Genomic DNA, 17756 nt, shown 5'->3' on the forward strand with positions numbered 1-17756 from the left:
CCTCCCGCTCTGATGATATGCAATGATGAAAAACTGCAGTATCATTTTGAAACACAGAGTACAGATGACAGTATGCAAAGCAGTTAACAGAGAAAGGCAGGCCTGTCAGCAACTGCTTTTCGTTAGCTGGGTCCAATTCCATATCTACCATCTCTAATAAAATATAAAACTACTGCCAGAAAACCCATCTCAAGGCAAGTAGTGAAAACTGATGGTTTACCAGACAACTAAGAAATTCCAAAGCAATATACCTGTGTTATTATCAACGCTCACTGCAAATTCATATTGATGTGAAAGAGAAGGATCTGGATTTGACTGCAGGTGGAACATTGCTGGCAACTTAAGGGCTTATTTTTATTACTATTATTTCTAATACATAGATTTTTATTAGCATCCGTAATGCAGCTCCCACCTGTATGTCAGAATTTTTCAGGAAGATGCTAATGAACTTGCCAATCTGATGTTAGTTCAAACAGGAGAAAGTGCTGCTTACCCACTATTGATGTCATCTGTTCTGAGACTTTTTCCAAGGATATCCCCATCACTCATGTAGCCACCAGCGTCAACTTCAGAGGACATATCCAAATCACTGCTTCCCTTCTCACTCACGTCGATCTGTGAGATATTTCCAAGGCGAGAAACAGCTGCTCGGCGAAGCGGGGTGGTGTACATGAATCGAGAAGGGTCTGTGTGGATGAATCGACTCGTGCTGCTGCGAGGATACCCGGCACCCAGGGATGGGGCATCTCCTGCCTGTAGCCGAGGACTGGCCTGCCCAAGCCTCCAAGTCACTGGGGTGGACCGGCTTGTCAAGCTCGGTATGCTTCTTCCATTCACTTCTGTTGTCACAGTGCTGTCAAAAGTTGTCTCCAATGTGCTGTCAAAACAAAATGGAGAAGTCAGAATGCTTCCTCTCATCCTGGGAGAAAGGATGGAGTATTTAAAAAAAGTTGTGTGTGTGTGCATGTCTGTCTGTCCACAGGCACATACATTTGTGTGATAAAAATGTTTGCTTGTAAATAATCTAGAATAAATTTTATTAAGTATCTATTAAAGGCTATTAAATGTGTATATGAAACAAACATCTTTGTGAATGATTGCATAGGACACTGACGGAAAAGTACATTGAAGTCACTTATAAGTGGTTGAAGGAGTCTAGAAAACAATACGGATGGTGTTATAGTTAATTTTCCCTTGTTAAGTCTCTAATTCATATAGCAAGTAATAACACATTTCTATAATCTGATATTTAAGTAGTCTACACAAAAGCAGCTTACCTGTGGCTTATCTGGGTCCCTCTAAGGCTGGACATAGTTTCTTCCAAATTCTGCCTCAGGTCTGCTATGTTCTTTACAGTTCTCATCCTTCTTGTTTCAGGGTCTTCCCCTGAAAGAAATAAAACAAAAGTCACATAAATTTAAGTGCATACAAATATATCATGTTAAATAGTTGAGAATACATACATATGATTGTAAACATCTCCGTCTCTTGTTAAAAAATCAAACCTCTTTCTTTCCGTAATAAAAACCACATATGTTGAAGTTAGTGAAATATCCTGATAGGGCCGAAATTTATTAATGAAACTCAGATTAAGAGTGACTGGATTTTTATCTTCTACAATCAAAGCAAAATGCAACCCTGGACCACTTGAGATGTTACACAGCTTCTTTTTCCTCCTGGACATTTTACATGATGTGGCAAGAAATAAAGCCACAGTAAATTTGTGTTTGGAAAGAACTAGAATGACCTTTAGCAGTTCTTCTGTCTGCACTTAACATCCAGACTATTTCAAAGTACTCAAAGCATCTTTCTTTAACGGTTCGGTTCCTGAAGTAGTAGATTATTCTATTATTATATTTTACTTGGGTTAAAAGTCAAAACACTCTTAAGTATGTGAATCATTTACACGATTATGGAATTTAGCAGCCTTCAGCAGGGATGCAACAAATAGCCACAAGTTGTGCCAGGTGAGATTTAGATTAGACATAAGGAAAAACCTTTTCTCTCAAGGGATGGTCAGGAACTGGAATGGCCTGCCCAGGGAGGAGATGGAGTCGCCGTCCCTGTAGTGTTCAAGAGGTGTCTGGATGAGGAGCTACGAGATATGGTTTAGTAGCTTAGTGGTAGTAATGGCAATAGAAGTACTGTTGGAATAGATGGTCTTGTAAGTCCTCTCTTTTTTACTCCATCCGTGACAAATTTGAAGTCATACCTCACTTTGTCAATCCTACTCATTATGGAAAGTTACCATCAATTACAATATCATGCAGTCACTAGACACATCTCTAATATCTAACTCCAGATTCCAACATTCCCATCCAGAAAAATCTTCTATTTTATTTCTGGAATTTTCAGAACATTGAGAAACTGTTTCATCTTTGAACACATCCATCATGACATAGTCTTGTGAATTTAAATTCAACACTGTACAAATTTCAAGATCAGAAATTTAAACATAGACAAAATACTATGTAGCATTGTAATATTTCACGTTTGTAAAATGTAAAATACACATGAAAATTGATATCTAAGTTGCTGCATTTCTCATTCTGTTCCCATCCTTATTCTTCCCATGTTGATATGTGGATTTATACAAGTATAAATTCAACAAAGATGATGTCTCCAAGGAAAAGGATGGTGTATCATCTAAGTGACAGAAGCATGTCTGGGGACAAGAGAGCTGGGAAATATTCGAATAAAATAACCTGATAAGACAATCTAAATGCAACGTCTGTTTGAAGACCTGAGTAAAACATACAAAGTTTATGTTGTATCAAAACCACATTTGTTTAACACGGGTTTACAATAGGCAGATTTGAATATAGATAGAGACATTTATTTCAAATACAAGAGAGAACCTGCTGAAAAAAATGGTACCATTTTAACCATGGTTAACTTAATTTATTTATTTTAATTTTTGACTAAAGGATGAAGTGTTTCAGATCAAGGACAAACCTGAATTTGCTACTGTGCTCTCCATGTTTCTGTCGTCTGCTCACTATGCAGGCAGTTAAGAAACTTTTGGCAGTTAATGGAAACATGTTATTGCATATAAATTCTGTATACCCTTTCTTTCTTCCCTGATAGCCCAAGGATGTACAGTACTATTCAACATACTCTGCAGCTCCGGTAGAATGTCAAGCTAGCTTTTGCAGCAATGCCAGTTTGAGGACTTCCCAACTACCGCACGACCAGCTATATCTTCTGCCCTTTTGCTGCAGCCAGTAGTTGTTCAGGAAACAGTGCTATCCCAATTGTTTTATTGCTCTGAATAAATTCCACAGTGATTTCATGGCCAGACATCCACAAACCTCTGGCTCGGTGGCATGGAACCAACAGTGGGGTGGAGACAAGTACTGCTGCCAAACCTTCCATCTCGTCTTGATGGCATGCCCACCCAGAAGGTTTTGCTCCTTAAAATAAGACATCTGTGTGCATTGAAGGAGGCAAATGTTCACACTCGCTGAAATTACCACCACTAGTTCTGTGTTTTAGGCTAGGCATCTGTTAGTCAAGCACCTTGCTGATCAGTACATGCATGGATCCCATGTACTATTTGCAGAGGTTTCTGTGCCATACTGGAAAATCCTGTGAGGCAGAAGAGCTCATGCCAAAGCTGTGCTGGAGATCACCCTGTTAGACTGAGCCTGCTGATGAAAGCCCAGACAGAGCTCAGGCTGACTGTCCAGGACAGCCTCCAGGCAGATGCACACAGTTCTTCACTGCCATTGCTCTTTGTCCCTCTGGCAAATGCACTTAAATTTACTTTCAGGAGTGAATCTTCCTGCCACAACACTTACGTGGGGGAAACTCCAGGCCTGTTCCCTACCTTGCCTCAAACCAAAAGTGAATCATAAGCTAGGTGGTATGAGGCAATATTCTGTTAACACAGAAAGATAAATCTCAGAGTGTAGGCAGGCAGAATTAAGGCAAAGCAATCATTTACCTCTGTATTTATTTGAGGAACTGAATATAATCTGCACATACAGTATCTTTGTCTTTTCCTTCCTTGTTTGTCCTTGCCAGTTGTCCTTTGCTGTATGCTAACTCTGCAAATTCTTGCAGCAACAATGACAATAACTGTCTTTTTTAATATATATTGCACAATAACTAGTATAACAAAGCCTTCAGGTGCAATTGCAATAGCAAAAGAAAAAAAGTATGTTTATATGGCAAACTGCCAAAATATATTTTCACAGAGAATGTCTCATCTTCAGACAGATAACATCATAAAAAGTAGCACTCTTATCCCCTGGAAAGGTGGAAATTTTGAGATTTAATCTCTTTTGATGTCTCAGTCACACAGGGGTAATATCAAAACTACTTTTTCTAAAAGAGATAGAACTGGAACGTTATGAACGTTATGATCTTAAAATACTATGTAGTGCTATGAGGTACTTACATAGCACTATATAGTATTATAAGATCATAACATTCCAGTTACGATCCAGTTAGAAATCTCCATTATCATAGATACTGTTTTACAAATAACTATTATTTTTTCTTTCTCTTAAGAGTGGACTGATGAGCTTATGCTGTATCCCTCATTAATAAGTCAAAAAGAATAAACAACTGACCACAATACTTGAAAAATTTTCTGTGATGAGTGTGAGACTCTCAGACCTGACTTGAACCTGACATTATCTACATTTTCAGGACTTTCCTGTTGCTGCTAATGTACATAAAGTCTTCCACACAGAAGACCATAGGGCTGGTGGATACATTATTCTGAAAGCTAGCTATACCTTGTTTCCAGAACAGCCACTATGTGCTTATTGCAGAAGGACTGGGACACAACAGATAGGTTCAAAGGGATCCCAAATTCTTCCTGACATCCTGTTATAATAATAGGCACTGCCATCATGCAGTCTACCTATATTTGCATGTCCTCACATATCAGAAATGGTTTGTAATCTCAAGTACTCTGCTTTGCACACAAGAAAAGTCATTCTGCTTCATGCACAAAAAGACTGGGATAAGAATGACTAAAACCAGGGTATTCTGAAACTTTCTTTCAAAATACTGTTCCTCTTACAAGGAAGTTGGATGTAGATATTTTACTGACTTCATGGATGTAATCTCCTTAAATCACTTGTAGCTTTATCATTGGTATTAAACATAAACATTCCAAAAATTTGCCTCCCAAATTCTTGCCTGTTAATAGTGAAACATTACAGCTTCTCTCAGTAAGTTTCTAAGAAACACTGTTTGTTCTTCCATTGTGTGAAATACACACATAGGAAACAAAATAAAGCACCTTACAGAAATCAGTGATCACCTAGGTTAAACTTCTACATTTATTATTCTCAATCTTACCCACATTGAACATTTAAACATAGCATTCAGAATCATTTTGGTACTTGAGTGTACATAATTACAGCCCAAAGCAGATAATGAGAGAATAATAATTGCATTAATTTTGTGATTTTCACTAAAGGATTCAAATATAAGCAGCAGAGAATTTTTACTCTTAGACATAAACTTCATTCACAAATGAGAGTACCAGTGTCATTCTGCAGATGGGGAAACTGAGGCTCACAAAGAGAGATTTGCTCAAGGATAGATGAAGAGAAGCTAGAGAAGGTGAAGAGTTCAGCTGCCTTTGCTAACAAGCTTCTAATCTCTAGAAGAAATCTCTTCTAGAATACAGCTATAGTCTACCAGGTTAATCATAAAAAGACAGTGCTTGTTTCATTGTCATTTGGAGATGATAGCTTTCTACATTACATGTACAGCAAACATTTTGTCCTAAGTTTAAACATAATCAAGGCTAGCACACCCAACAGAAAAGAGCCTCCAGGCCAGGTGCATGCTGGGTGACCTTGGAAAAGGAAGAAGACATTTCAACCATTTGACAGGCTAAAGAACAAAGCTCTAGAAATGAACACTTTGAGCACTGAGAGATGAAAAGTAAAGCCAATAATACAGAAGTCTTTTGAAGAACCTATGGCAGTGGATTTCAAATGCTCTCTGGCATGCACTGATACAGCAAAATTGTAAAACCCTGGCACTAACAATTCCTCATATATGGATGAAATTATCAACAGAGGGAAGGGAACAGCAGTAATGGACAGTTTGTACGTAGGCCATTTGCTATAAGACACATTTGCTATAAATTGGAATCTTGAATTCAAGGTTTGGTTTAAAACTCATGGGAACGAATGCCATGAGATTAATTTTAGAGTGAACTAATAGTACCTAATTGTTTCACCTTATTTATTTCCAACAGCTTAAGAAAACTACACTCAATTATTCACACATTATTGCTGCCCATGCACCCATCAAAAATGATTTGGACAATTGTCTTCATTTCACAGTCTTTAGATATAAAAGTAAGCAAACAAGGAAAAAGTGACCAGACCCTGTTTTTGCATACTACTGCAAACAAACCCAATTCTGTCTCATGAAATCACTGTCAAGATCAAAAATCTGCTCTGTGCAGAAATGTGCTAGTTCACGGGTCTCCTGATTTGAAGACAACATGAACTTACCCAAAATATCAGTATAAAGGACCTGTTCTAAGTCCCCCAGCATCGTTATTATGACATCTTCATCCAGATGTGCAGTTCCTTCACGCAAGCAGCCTTCCTCCTCCTCCTCTGCCCAGTTCCTGCTAGCAAAATGAGCTGTACAGGATACATTTTCATCATCTGATTTCCCCCTCTCCTGATTATCGATCCCAAAGCCTTCATCTGTACAACGGTCTCCAGACCTCTTGAAAGTCCTGCTTCCAGCAGATGGTAGCGCTTGAAATGCTTGGGGTGCGGTGAGGCCAGGCTGACAGAGGGAGTGCACTGAGCGTGAGAGTGCCTTGGAAAGCAAGCCTTTCCTTTCAGCTTCTGCCTCCTGCTGATGGTAACTCTGGCTGGACTTGGAGGCGTTTCCAAACCAGTTTTCCCTATATGAGTGTCGCCTCTTCTCCCCTTCGCTGATGAGCGTGAGGTTGGTTAGAGACTTCTGCTTCTGAAGACGAACACACTCTCTCCTAACCTCCTTGCCTTTAAACACTGACAGTTCAGCAGATCGCTGCATCTTCCCAGCTGTGCTTCGCCTCAGTCAGATTTCATATTCCCGAGATGGGCAGCAGTTCAGTTCTTCAGCACGGTCTGGAGGTGAACCTTGCAGCATCACACACTGCACATCCCAGGGAGCACATCCTTTCACGTGTAATGAAAAGCACAGCTCAAACATGCACAGTACACACTGTAAATGACTAGACAGGCACAGTCATTTTCTTTAAAATTACGCTGCTGTCTCTGCTAAGCCACTTCTCTCCTGTCACATTAATCTGCAGTACTTACAGTCATTTTCACTTGGATTTCTCTCAAGCAGAAGAGAGTTGATCAAACACTCTGCTCCAGCACAGAAGTAATCCCAAAAGCCAACCGTGTTTTCCCCTCTCCATCCAATCACTGGTCTCATCGGAGTGGTGGGCCTGCATCTCTGTCTACGGCTGCTGCACTCTGAAATCCAAAGTAGGCACAAGTGCTATCTCAGGCGTTTTTCCCTCTCTCACCAGATCATGACTGATCCCAGCGCACGGCTCTTCACTTCAGATGGGCTGACACAGAACTGCAAGTACAGCCTCCACGTCAGAGCTCAATAAAGAGCCAAAATTAACCACTGAAGCAAAGCTCTGCACAAGCCTCCTTGCATTTTAGTATTCAACCTGCATTCCCAGATATATGACTCTTCTCTGCTACTGCAGCGAATGCTGCTGGCTGCCATGGCAGCAAACATCCTGGTGAATTAAACCGGAGACACAGAAGCCTCTGCCCAGTTTACAGTGCCACAGGTTTCAAGACAAAGCTCCACCTGAACGGGATGCTACAGTCACAGAGCTAGCTCAGTGCAAATGCTAGTATTCTCCCAGAAAGGTAAGGATGATGAACTATTTCTTCCATATCACTGCCAGCCCTTGTGCAGGAAGCTAAAAGCAGATTTGCAAATGGACCTCGAGCCTTGCAATTTCTGTTATAAATTAGAAAATGTAATTTAAATTGTAAGGAAGCTAATAAATAGAATACGACAGCAACTACCCAGCAAGATGATTTAATGAAGGAAATATTTTGTTTCTTTACTCTTAAAATATACCTTGTTTGCATCTCTGTGAGGTTCAGACTCTAGTATGGAATTAAAAAGCTGTGATTAAATTATTGTTTCACAATCTTCTGAAGAAATCCTATTAATTGGAATAGTTATTTTCATATAAAGAAACTTGATGTCATGTCTGAACTAAGTTGTTCAATTCTAAATGTGGTTTTTAAATAAAACATCAAGAGGAAAAGAAGACTTTACATTTTAATATATACCTTTTCTGACAGGGAAAAAGATGTAAGCTCCAGAAATGATAGAAGGATAAACAAAAAAACTCCTAATTTCTATATACAAATTTCCTTATTTAAGAGCAAGTGGTGTCATAAAACATTACATAGAAATCTTCAAAGATGATTTTTTTATGTAACAACATATTGCTTCTCTCATATCCTTACCCGGAAAGCTTTGACAGGGAGGTAACCTTTGAAAATGCCACTCTAAGAATTATAAAGTATTCAGATTCTCTACAGGAATAAGTGCATATAAAGAGAAGCCTCAGTGCATTCCTTGCATTTCTCTTTCTCAGTGCAGTTTTTAAAACATTAGAAAAATTAAAGAACAGGGGGAGAAACTCCTTAAAAAATGTTGACGGAAAACTGCATTTTTTCCTGGGTAACCCTCATAAACACAGAACTGAGAGAAGAGTCAGCAGTCTCAAGCAATGAGAGTTTCCACACTGAATCACTGACACATTCCTAGAAAGACAGCGTCAAGAAGAGAGCCCACTCCTACCCCCCACCTAACCCACAGAGTCATGGGACCAGAAGAAGACTGTCACCCTGATATGATTAATTCTCACATGTGAAGTCTGAAAAGCAACACCTGGAGGGTTGCACCATTGACATAATTCCCATGGTCTGCTCGGCCTAGTGGCACATACGCCCTTGGTGGTTTCTGCAGTCGTGCTTGTGAACACCAGCAGCAGCAGCTGGTGGGGATGCTCTCAGTGGGGCTCCAGCTCTGTGGGCAGCACCAAGCATTGCTCTCCTAGAGAAGCACTCAGCTCTTTGCACAGACACACCGGACACAGAAGCACCAAAACTGGCCTGGCATATTTAGTCCTCAGAGCTACCCACTGCAGCCCAGCTGCAGCATGGGACAAAGTCCAGAATAAAAATGACAGCTGGGCTCTGTGGTGGCCCCAGGAGCATAGCTGGCAGCTACCCTTTCCTTCTGTGCATTAAAAACACAGTGAGAGAAACATGGGGATATGGAGGCATTTGGTTTACTCACACAACCTTCATTCAGCCCTCATGTATACAAACATTACACTACAGCCCTCAATTATAAGAGTACACAAACTTTTCTCCTATGAATCCCACTGCCCCATTTGGTATACAGATCTGTCCTTAGATAGAGCAAATGCACATGTACATTTTGACCAAATTGTCAGTGCAAAGAGTTCTGGATTTATCCTCGTGCTTTACCACACCTCTCTGCAGTCTGTTATTTGACAAAACATAAAACTGCAGTGTGGAAATTCTTGGTTTTCTTTATTGAAAAACACTTTTGTAAAGCTCATACCTCCATTTTAAACTGTAACAATGAATAAATAAATCTTTCTAAACCAACCGCACAGTATGGGAGACCACAAGAAAGCAAATGTCATGATAGAGCATTATTCCCCAACCACCCCGCAGTTCAGTGTGTTCCCCACCCAGCACATGGGAGCATGGTTAAATAAAGAACAGCACAGGGAATTTCCCCACTCCATCACAGTCACTGTAATGCATGACATGTATTTACCATCTCTTTCATAAAAGGAATTATAGAAATGATTTTAACCATTAATAGACTTGGGACAACTTTTGCTGTCAGATAAGATGTTCTCTGAAGCCCCTGCACATCATTAGCAGCTGTTCAAATGAATTATGTAATAGATCTGCAAATGCATAACATTATGAGTCTCTTCAGTGAAGATTACTTGAAAAAAAATTGGTAAACTATTTCCATACCTATTCTTTGTTTTCCCCCATTTCTCTATTCTTCTCTTTTCTCTGTTTCTATTTCAGAGCACAAAAGAAGCACAGTAACATAAAAGGTTGAAAATTGAATACTGTTATGAGAATACTGTCATTGATATTAGCACATAACTCAAACTAAATTACTGTCATTTCTGCTTCATCCTTCAGATTTTTTTATAATTTGCCAAAATTTGCAAATTCATGAATAATTATTTAATTAAACATTTTGCTTTAAACTCTGATTAACGCTAAAATCAAATATTAGCACTGATTTCATGAAATCACACTCTGTAGTTACAGATATGTACCACTTTTAATTAACTTACTGACATCCTTCTTCAATAAATTTTCTGCTGAAACTGATAAATGTTACAGATACTACATACAGAAATATTGCCCCCAAAGTGTGCAGGAGGTGCTACACATACTGCATGTATGCTGTGCTGCTGATCTGCACATCCACCATCAAAACATCTGGGAGTGCTCTGTTGAGCTGTGGGAATTCTCACCAAAAAGAAAAGAGGGAAAAATTCTGAAGCACTTGAGATCACAGCTGGAACACATTCCCAGCAGAGATGGAGGAACTGTGGAGAAACCCAGGCTTACAGTAGCTCTACCAAGAGGTAGAACTGGCTTTAGGCATAAGACATATGGTGAGTTAGCTATGGCAGCAGGCTGAGGACAACCAAAGAAGAAAGTGACTATTCGAATTAACAAGGTAACTGTTGAGAGTTCATGTCTGCACCAGCCTTACTATCTCCTTCACCTTCCAGCACCAGCCTCCTGTCCCATGGCTCTACAAGTAAAACCAAATCATCACTTGCCCAATAGCAGGCTAGAAATAGGTAGGGTGCTCCAAAAGTAATACCTCCTATTTATTGCCATGGAAACTTCAGCATCTACAAAAAGCACAAAAAACTGATACAGCAAAAACACTGTTTTTCAAACAATCACCCCCATTACCTGTGCATGTTCTTTCACCAGCCATGAACGAAAGCCTGCATCCTGCACTCATAAAAATCTGCACTAGCAGAAGTGACCCACTGTTACTGTCACTACTGAAACACACCATCCATTGCCTCATTGTGCTCATATCCACTGGTTGATCTCCATAACTGATGCAATCATCAATCCATGTTAATGGGTGCAATTTTTTCCACACAAAGGAATTCATAGACACGCCTTTGCTTTATACATACTTCCATGTCAGACACTATTTTGTCAGACAGCCCCTCTGCTGACATCTCTTATATGGCAACAACACGGAATGGAATATTGGTCGGAAGGTTCAACCTCTACTGCCATATCACCAACATCCGCCTCTGAGGTCATGGGCCAATATAAGAAAATAGGAGGCATTACTTCAAAGCAGCCCTCATAAGTGGAAAAAGCCAGCTACACTCTGACTTTGTGCCATCCTTTCAACAGCTCTGAGATGGAAGAGAGGAATGCCGTTTAAAGAAACCAACTGCCTTAGAAACTGAGAGGAATACGAAGCAGAGAAAAGCTGGAAACTACCTCTAGAGCTTCTCACTTTTCCTCCCTACTTTCTCTTATCACCACTGTTGAGGAAAGGCTGTGAACTACATTGCTAGGCACAGAAAACAGAGCCATGACTGACACATTTCACCAGTGGAACAAAGAAATTCATTTTATTTTAAGAATTTTAATCATTTTGTTCTCATCCAAATTTTGCCTATATTATGGAGACGTTTAAGACTGATCGGCTGATTTTACCCTGAAGTAGATTAGGAACTCCAATATGACCTGCTTGGCTAGTTAAGAGACAGTAACATTCAACCAGTGAGCAATAATGAACAAGAGAATGTAATTACAATGAAAGTAGTGAAACAGTTTATACAATTATATGGATTAAGATATCTTTGTCTTTAATATTTTGGCCTTATCAATAGTTGGCACCATAAAAAACCGTAAAGACTGATGAATTATAAGATATAAAATAGGTGGGACGGCACTTCATGAACCTTCTCCTATAGCCTGTCAGTGGTTTCCAGATGCTCAGTCTCTTGCATGATTTTCATTGATCTTTTTTGCCTACAAATAAATTGTGCTAGTGCATATGGCTACCAATTTACAAAAAGAAACCTGAGATGATACAGAGAATGTGCTCACACACAACAACAGTGGAAGGTTTCTGAGAAAGACATTAGCCACTTGAAAGAGCTTTTTTTTTCATGCAGGTTCACCAATGGCAGAGTCACCAATGCCTTGGTGATAGTTCACCAAGCAGACAAATACGTATTCAGCAAATGCAGCATCTGAGCCATTTATGCTGTTACAAGCCAATTACAGGTGACACACATCTGTTTTCCGCTGCACAAAGGCCCTGAACCATATTTTCCCAGTGATTCTGCTTTGCTGTCTGTTACATCAATCAACTGCTAATGCCAAAGTCTGAATAATCAGCTTAGAAACATCTCTGATGCCTAGTGCCCTTTATGCTTTTTTTCTTCTTTTTGATACTGTTCCACTTCTGTTCAGAACAGTAAAAGGCCAGGAGACATGATATCCTTTTTGATCATTTCAGCAAGTACTGAACTGATTTTTTTTAAAATAATCTCAGTAGATAATTCCTTGAAGCAACCTTTGAATTGCATTAAATGTTTCAATTTACACTCTTCATACTTACAAGACCAAAGAATCTGACTTCTGGATTAATTAAGAATTACTACTGTAAAATAACTTTAACAGGTACTTGTCACCTGCAGGGAATATTTATCAAGCTTCAGGGTGACATATTTCTTATAAAATAAGGGATGTTAGACTTACAGAAGTTTTGAAAGCAGTAAGACAAACCAGGACAAAAGCTCAATGTCAGTATGAATCAGCTAAATGCCAAGGCAGTCCCACAAATCCTGGGCATCTGATTTCCCTTCTGGTACAGAGATAATTTTAGACTGATGTGTCAAATGAGTATTTTAAAGTGACTTATATCCTGTGTAAGAAATGAATGACTCGCTCTAAATTTATTCGAGTGTTAAAAATTTGGAGTAAAATGGCAAAACTAAAATTGAATCCACAGGGACAGGATTTCACCTTTTATTCTTGTAAAAGGGATACTGAGAATAAAAATGCTGATTAGAGGGAAAAGAAAAAAAAAAAAAAAGAACAACTCTGTCAAAGAGTCCTTTTGAAAGTACTCCCACACAAGTCTGCAATGCACTTCAGTCCTGATGAAGAAGTCAGCTATGACACACATTGCTTTTGAATCTGTAGGCACTCATGGCCAGATCATGGGCTAATGTAAATCAATAGGTCTCTGATGACTTCAAAGGAGCTATTCCAATATGATTTAAAAAAAAAAAAAAAATCCCTCACATTTGTAACCTAACAAGGGAAATAAAGCCTTTACTCCAGTTTTACAAGGAATTGCAGAACAGAACCTGTACCAGATTAGTTCTAGCAGTAACTTAAAATACAGGTACAATAATAAGGACTCGTTCATTTTCTTATTTATTAAATAAATTCATTATTATTCATTTAAAAAAGAAAAATATACTCTTCTGTCATTAATGTTTCAATTCTGGAGTTATGACTTAATTTGAAGGTCTTAAATGCAACATGATATCAAACATCCTGAAGTATAATTCCCATGGCTGTTCTGAAGAATTCAGCATGACTCTAAAAGTAACAATGACTCGGAACCCTCACTTATGAAAGTCCATTTTCTGCAACGATGAAGGAGCAGAACAGAACAGAAGGAATCAGTTCAGTCAAGGAATTGGTAACCAATGACAGAATTTGTGGGTGGCAGGGGAGGTTCAGATAAGACAGAAGGAAAAAATTCTTTATGATGAGGATGGTTGAATGCTGGAACAGGCTTCCTAGAGAAGTTGTTAAGGCCCCATGCCCATCAATGTCCAAGAGACATTTGGACAATGCCCTCAGTAACATGCTTTAATTCATGCTTGGATAGTCCTGAAGAGGTCATAGTGATATTTGAAGGTCCTTTCCAATTGAACTGTTCTATTTTGTTCTGTTTTGCATGTGAAACAGTAACTGTGTATGATCCAAATTTTCTATATACTTAGAGCCACTCATGAATAGAAGTCAGAAATATTATTTCAATGGCTGTAAAGCTCCTGGTAAGAAAAAAATATATATAAACAAAGAAGCACAGAATTCCAAAATTGAGGCTTTTTCTGACTTTTTGTCACTTACCAGATATCTCCTCTAGGCACTGTTTGGCAGTCTTACTGAATGACAAATCCATTTTAGTAGGACTGGTGCAGGAATCAGCAGGTGGTAAAGAGGTACTGTCATTTTCTGAAAGAGTTCTGAAAACAAGCAAGAAGATGGATTATTATCATCTGTCATACAGATATCAATGGAAACAAACAGTAGCTGCAGCTCAAACTAAAATTATATCTCGATATACATCCTAGGTAAAGACATACGGAGAAAAAAACCATGAATGTCACATTCTTACTGAATTAGTTTGACTCCAGTTAGACAAATTTGCAACTCTGTCTCTTCAAAAACAACTCAGGAGCTTAAGTTGAGAAGTTTGGAACCATTTTGTTTCCTTACTTTTTCTTTGCAGGAGTCAACCAGATATAGGCAAAATCCATTTAAATCTGTTAAGTCACATGGTAAGACATATATAAGGGAAATGAAAACTTGTATTTCATTGCTGAAATACTAAGTGAGATAGGCCATGTGTGAAGAAGCTTAGGCAAGAATGGAATGGAAATCTGGCTTAGATATTTAAATCCATGTGCAGCTTCTTTTGATAATGCTCCTTATATAACTGGGGAAATGGAATAATAAAAAGTGATTCCATTTACTTACTAACACATAGACCACATTTTCTGTGATGGCATATTTCTGTGGATATCAATGCTAAACTACAATGGGTACACTTTGGATACAGTGGATACAGTTATTTGCCACTGCATAATTGTAAGTAGCAAGAATACACTAATACATAGATTATAATATAGAACATAACAATTCTATCTCTTCCTAATGAAGAACTCTAGCATAACTAGATGATCTTCAAGGTCCCTTCCAACCTAAGCTGTTCTGTGATTCTGTGATCTCTCCTACCCACGTGCCATTCGATCATGATGACATTAAATAGCAACCTGTACCACAGTTGTATACAGTAAAAGAATGCATCTAAAGATAATACCAGCTACTTCTCAAAATAAAATGGAAAACATTCTTCAGTTACCACTGAATTTTCTCCAGTTTTTCTGACACAAATAACACACTCAGTCTTCTGATTCCTTGAAAGACTGGTGAAATATTTATATCTCAATTTTAAAGCATTACATTTATAGCTCAAGTCTTAAAATTCACAACTGTGTTTCTAATGACCAACTAAACTGTCAACACACAAGCATTTAACTTATCACTCAAAATAATTCTACGACAATTTGTGTCATAAAATTACCTTCTTGTTAATGTTTTCTTCATTACATGTTGCACAGATTTTTTCAGTAATTCATGGCAATAACTGAGGGAACAGATATATGCATATACAATGGAGCAAGTTCTGTCATGCTGAGATCTGTTGATTGTAATCCTTTCAGTCATTTAACTCTGACCTTAAAAACAGAAATGTGCACTCCTTATCTCTTTCTGCACTTTGGAGATTTGGGAAATAAACAACAGTCCTCCAAAAACAGTTTTTGCTTCTTGTCTACTATTTCCCTTTTCACACTACTGGAAACACATATGCAGCAAGAAGCTGCAGAATTCTATTGACCCTGAATGTGATTTTACATCTACTGTGTGAGGACAGTGATCTCAGTAATAAACTGAAATCCCACAGCCCCACCTGCTTTCCTGTCTTGCTTCAAATCATCAAAATGAATGAGGGACACATCTACTTTCACTGAATGTAACTTTGACAGATCATGAAAGCTCTGTCTGGGCTTTATGATGACACATAGTGCTGGATCAGCCCAGGACAAAAGGTCAGCCCAAAATCATATCTCAGAAAAAGACACAATAATAGTAAAGATAATCAGAATGTTCTGCACTCTTTTCATTAATCTCAAAAAACTATGCTACAAGCACTAGAGACAGAGAAAGGCTGACATTAAGAGGAACATTAGAAACGTGCAGGCTTCTATTGGTCTTGCACTAAGGGCCCTCGGCTAGCTGAGAACAGTTCAAACATTTCTAGCCACATCTGTAAATGTATATGGACTTCACATCAGTCCACTTCTGTGTAGAAGTGGAAAAGGACCTTTTTCACCTTCTGACCTTATGGCATTGCATGCCTGATTGTGTAACTGTTCTTCCATCAATCACTGCATTAGCCCAGACAGGGGATGTAAACCCCTCTCTGACTGACCAAGAGCCTTATGTACGCTATTTTCTAAGAGAGGATTGAAAGGATCTATTCTTAATTATTTGCCTTTCTGTAACTAAAAAAGGGATTAATTGATCTGGATCCTCACTAGACACCAGTATCCAACATTTGCACTTCTCAATCTAGAGAATGGGGAGAAAGATAAGCACAGAACTTCAGTGATTTGGACTACCCTCTGTCAGATAGCATTGTCTGTACAGTCAACAAAGACTAATACAAAAATCACTACTGACTCTATGGTATATATTTGCTCATGTTAAAAGGGTTGGATTCCCCTATAGGTAAAAGAGCACAGATAAGTAAAGAGTGAGGTAAGTAAAGAAAACTTCAGAATGAGAGCATCTATTCACCTAATATGACAATGTGTAAAAGTTTTCACTTGTTCAACTCAGGTCAAATCAAACCTTCCAGAGTTATACCAAACAGCAATTAAAGTACATTGTCTGGACGACGTGCTGCATGATATGGCTTAGTACTAGTGGTGGCAATGGTGATGAGGAGACGGTTGGACTGGATGATCTTACAGGCCGTTTCCAACCTTGTGATTCTATGATTCTATGATTCTATGATTTCTGTTCTTCATATTTTTTTGTTTGTTTGTTTGTTTGTTTTCCTCATTTTCAAATACCTGATACAGCTATAATCAGGAGATGTTAAAAAAATGCCATGAGAAGAGATACTTGCAAAGATTCCCATTTCAAATTTTAGAATCCAATTGGTGGGATGAACCACAGCACAAAATCCAGTTTCTGACATAAAAAATAGCATCAAAATCTAGTCTCAAGCTAAAAATACTGAAGAAGTAATATCACATAACACCAATAATTAAAAAATGTTTGATTTAATTTCTAGAAAGACCATAGAAACACAAACCAAATGTAAATGCAATGAGGTTTTCTTAACTTCACAGGCAGCCTGAAATAACAGATCTAAGAAGCATGAAACGTTTCTTTTATCTTACTTCAGACTTGAAAGCTCAAATATGACGTAAAATAAATTTGATTTGATAGAAAACACATTACAAAGAAACTGCTTTACTGGCTATATTCATCAATTTAATGTTCGATTTAGTAAAAACATCAGTGATTCTAATTATTCAAAGTGACAGCAGAAATTCTACAGAGGACTATGGATTTTGAACAGTTGAAGTTCTGCTTACATAAGAAAGGCAGTTATTTGCCAGTGGAAGTGTTGGGCCAAAAAGCACCTGCTCGAGGACTGTGCTTGAGTAACCCAAGGAGGAACCTGTGGACAGGGCCTCACCAACAGGTCTTTCTCTAACAGGCCTCCACTTATCTTGCCAACAGCCAGCACTTCCACAGCAGCCCTGTTTTTGGTGCAAGACGGCC

The 17756-nt window shown here is 38.6% G+C and overlaps 1 protein-coding gene across 9 annotated transcripts in view; it reads right to left on the reverse strand.

The window, feature by feature from the left end:
* NAV3 (neuron navigator 3) overlaps window positions 1-17756 on the reverse strand; it is a 524389-nt gene that overhangs the window by 99295 nt on the left and 407338 nt on the right. For 8 of the 9 annotated variants that reach the window (XM_052668319.1, XM_052668318.1, XM_052668316.1 and 5 more), the window contains 3 exons: window positions 14244-14359; window positions 1278-1386; window positions 494-877 (listed from right to left, as the gene is read on the reverse strand). In XM_052668319.1, the coding sequence (XP_052524279.1) occupies window positions 494-877; window positions 1278-1386; window positions 14244-14359 (609 nt within the window). Of the gene's footprint in view, window positions 1-493; window positions 878-1277; window positions 1387-6491; window positions 7574-14243; window positions 14360-17756 lie in introns of those variants that run through there. The other variant, XM_052668322.1, reaches the window with a different exon arrangement.

The sequence above is a fragment of the Tympanuchus pallidicinctus genome, unplaced genomic scaffold, assembly GCF_026119805.1.
Source record: "Tympanuchus pallidicinctus isolate F22 unplaced genomic scaffold, pur_lepc_1.0 scaffold8, whole genome shotgun sequence".
Lineage (NCBI taxonomy): Eukaryota > Metazoa > Chordata > Aves > Galliformes > Phasianidae > Tympanuchus > Tympanuchus pallidicinctus.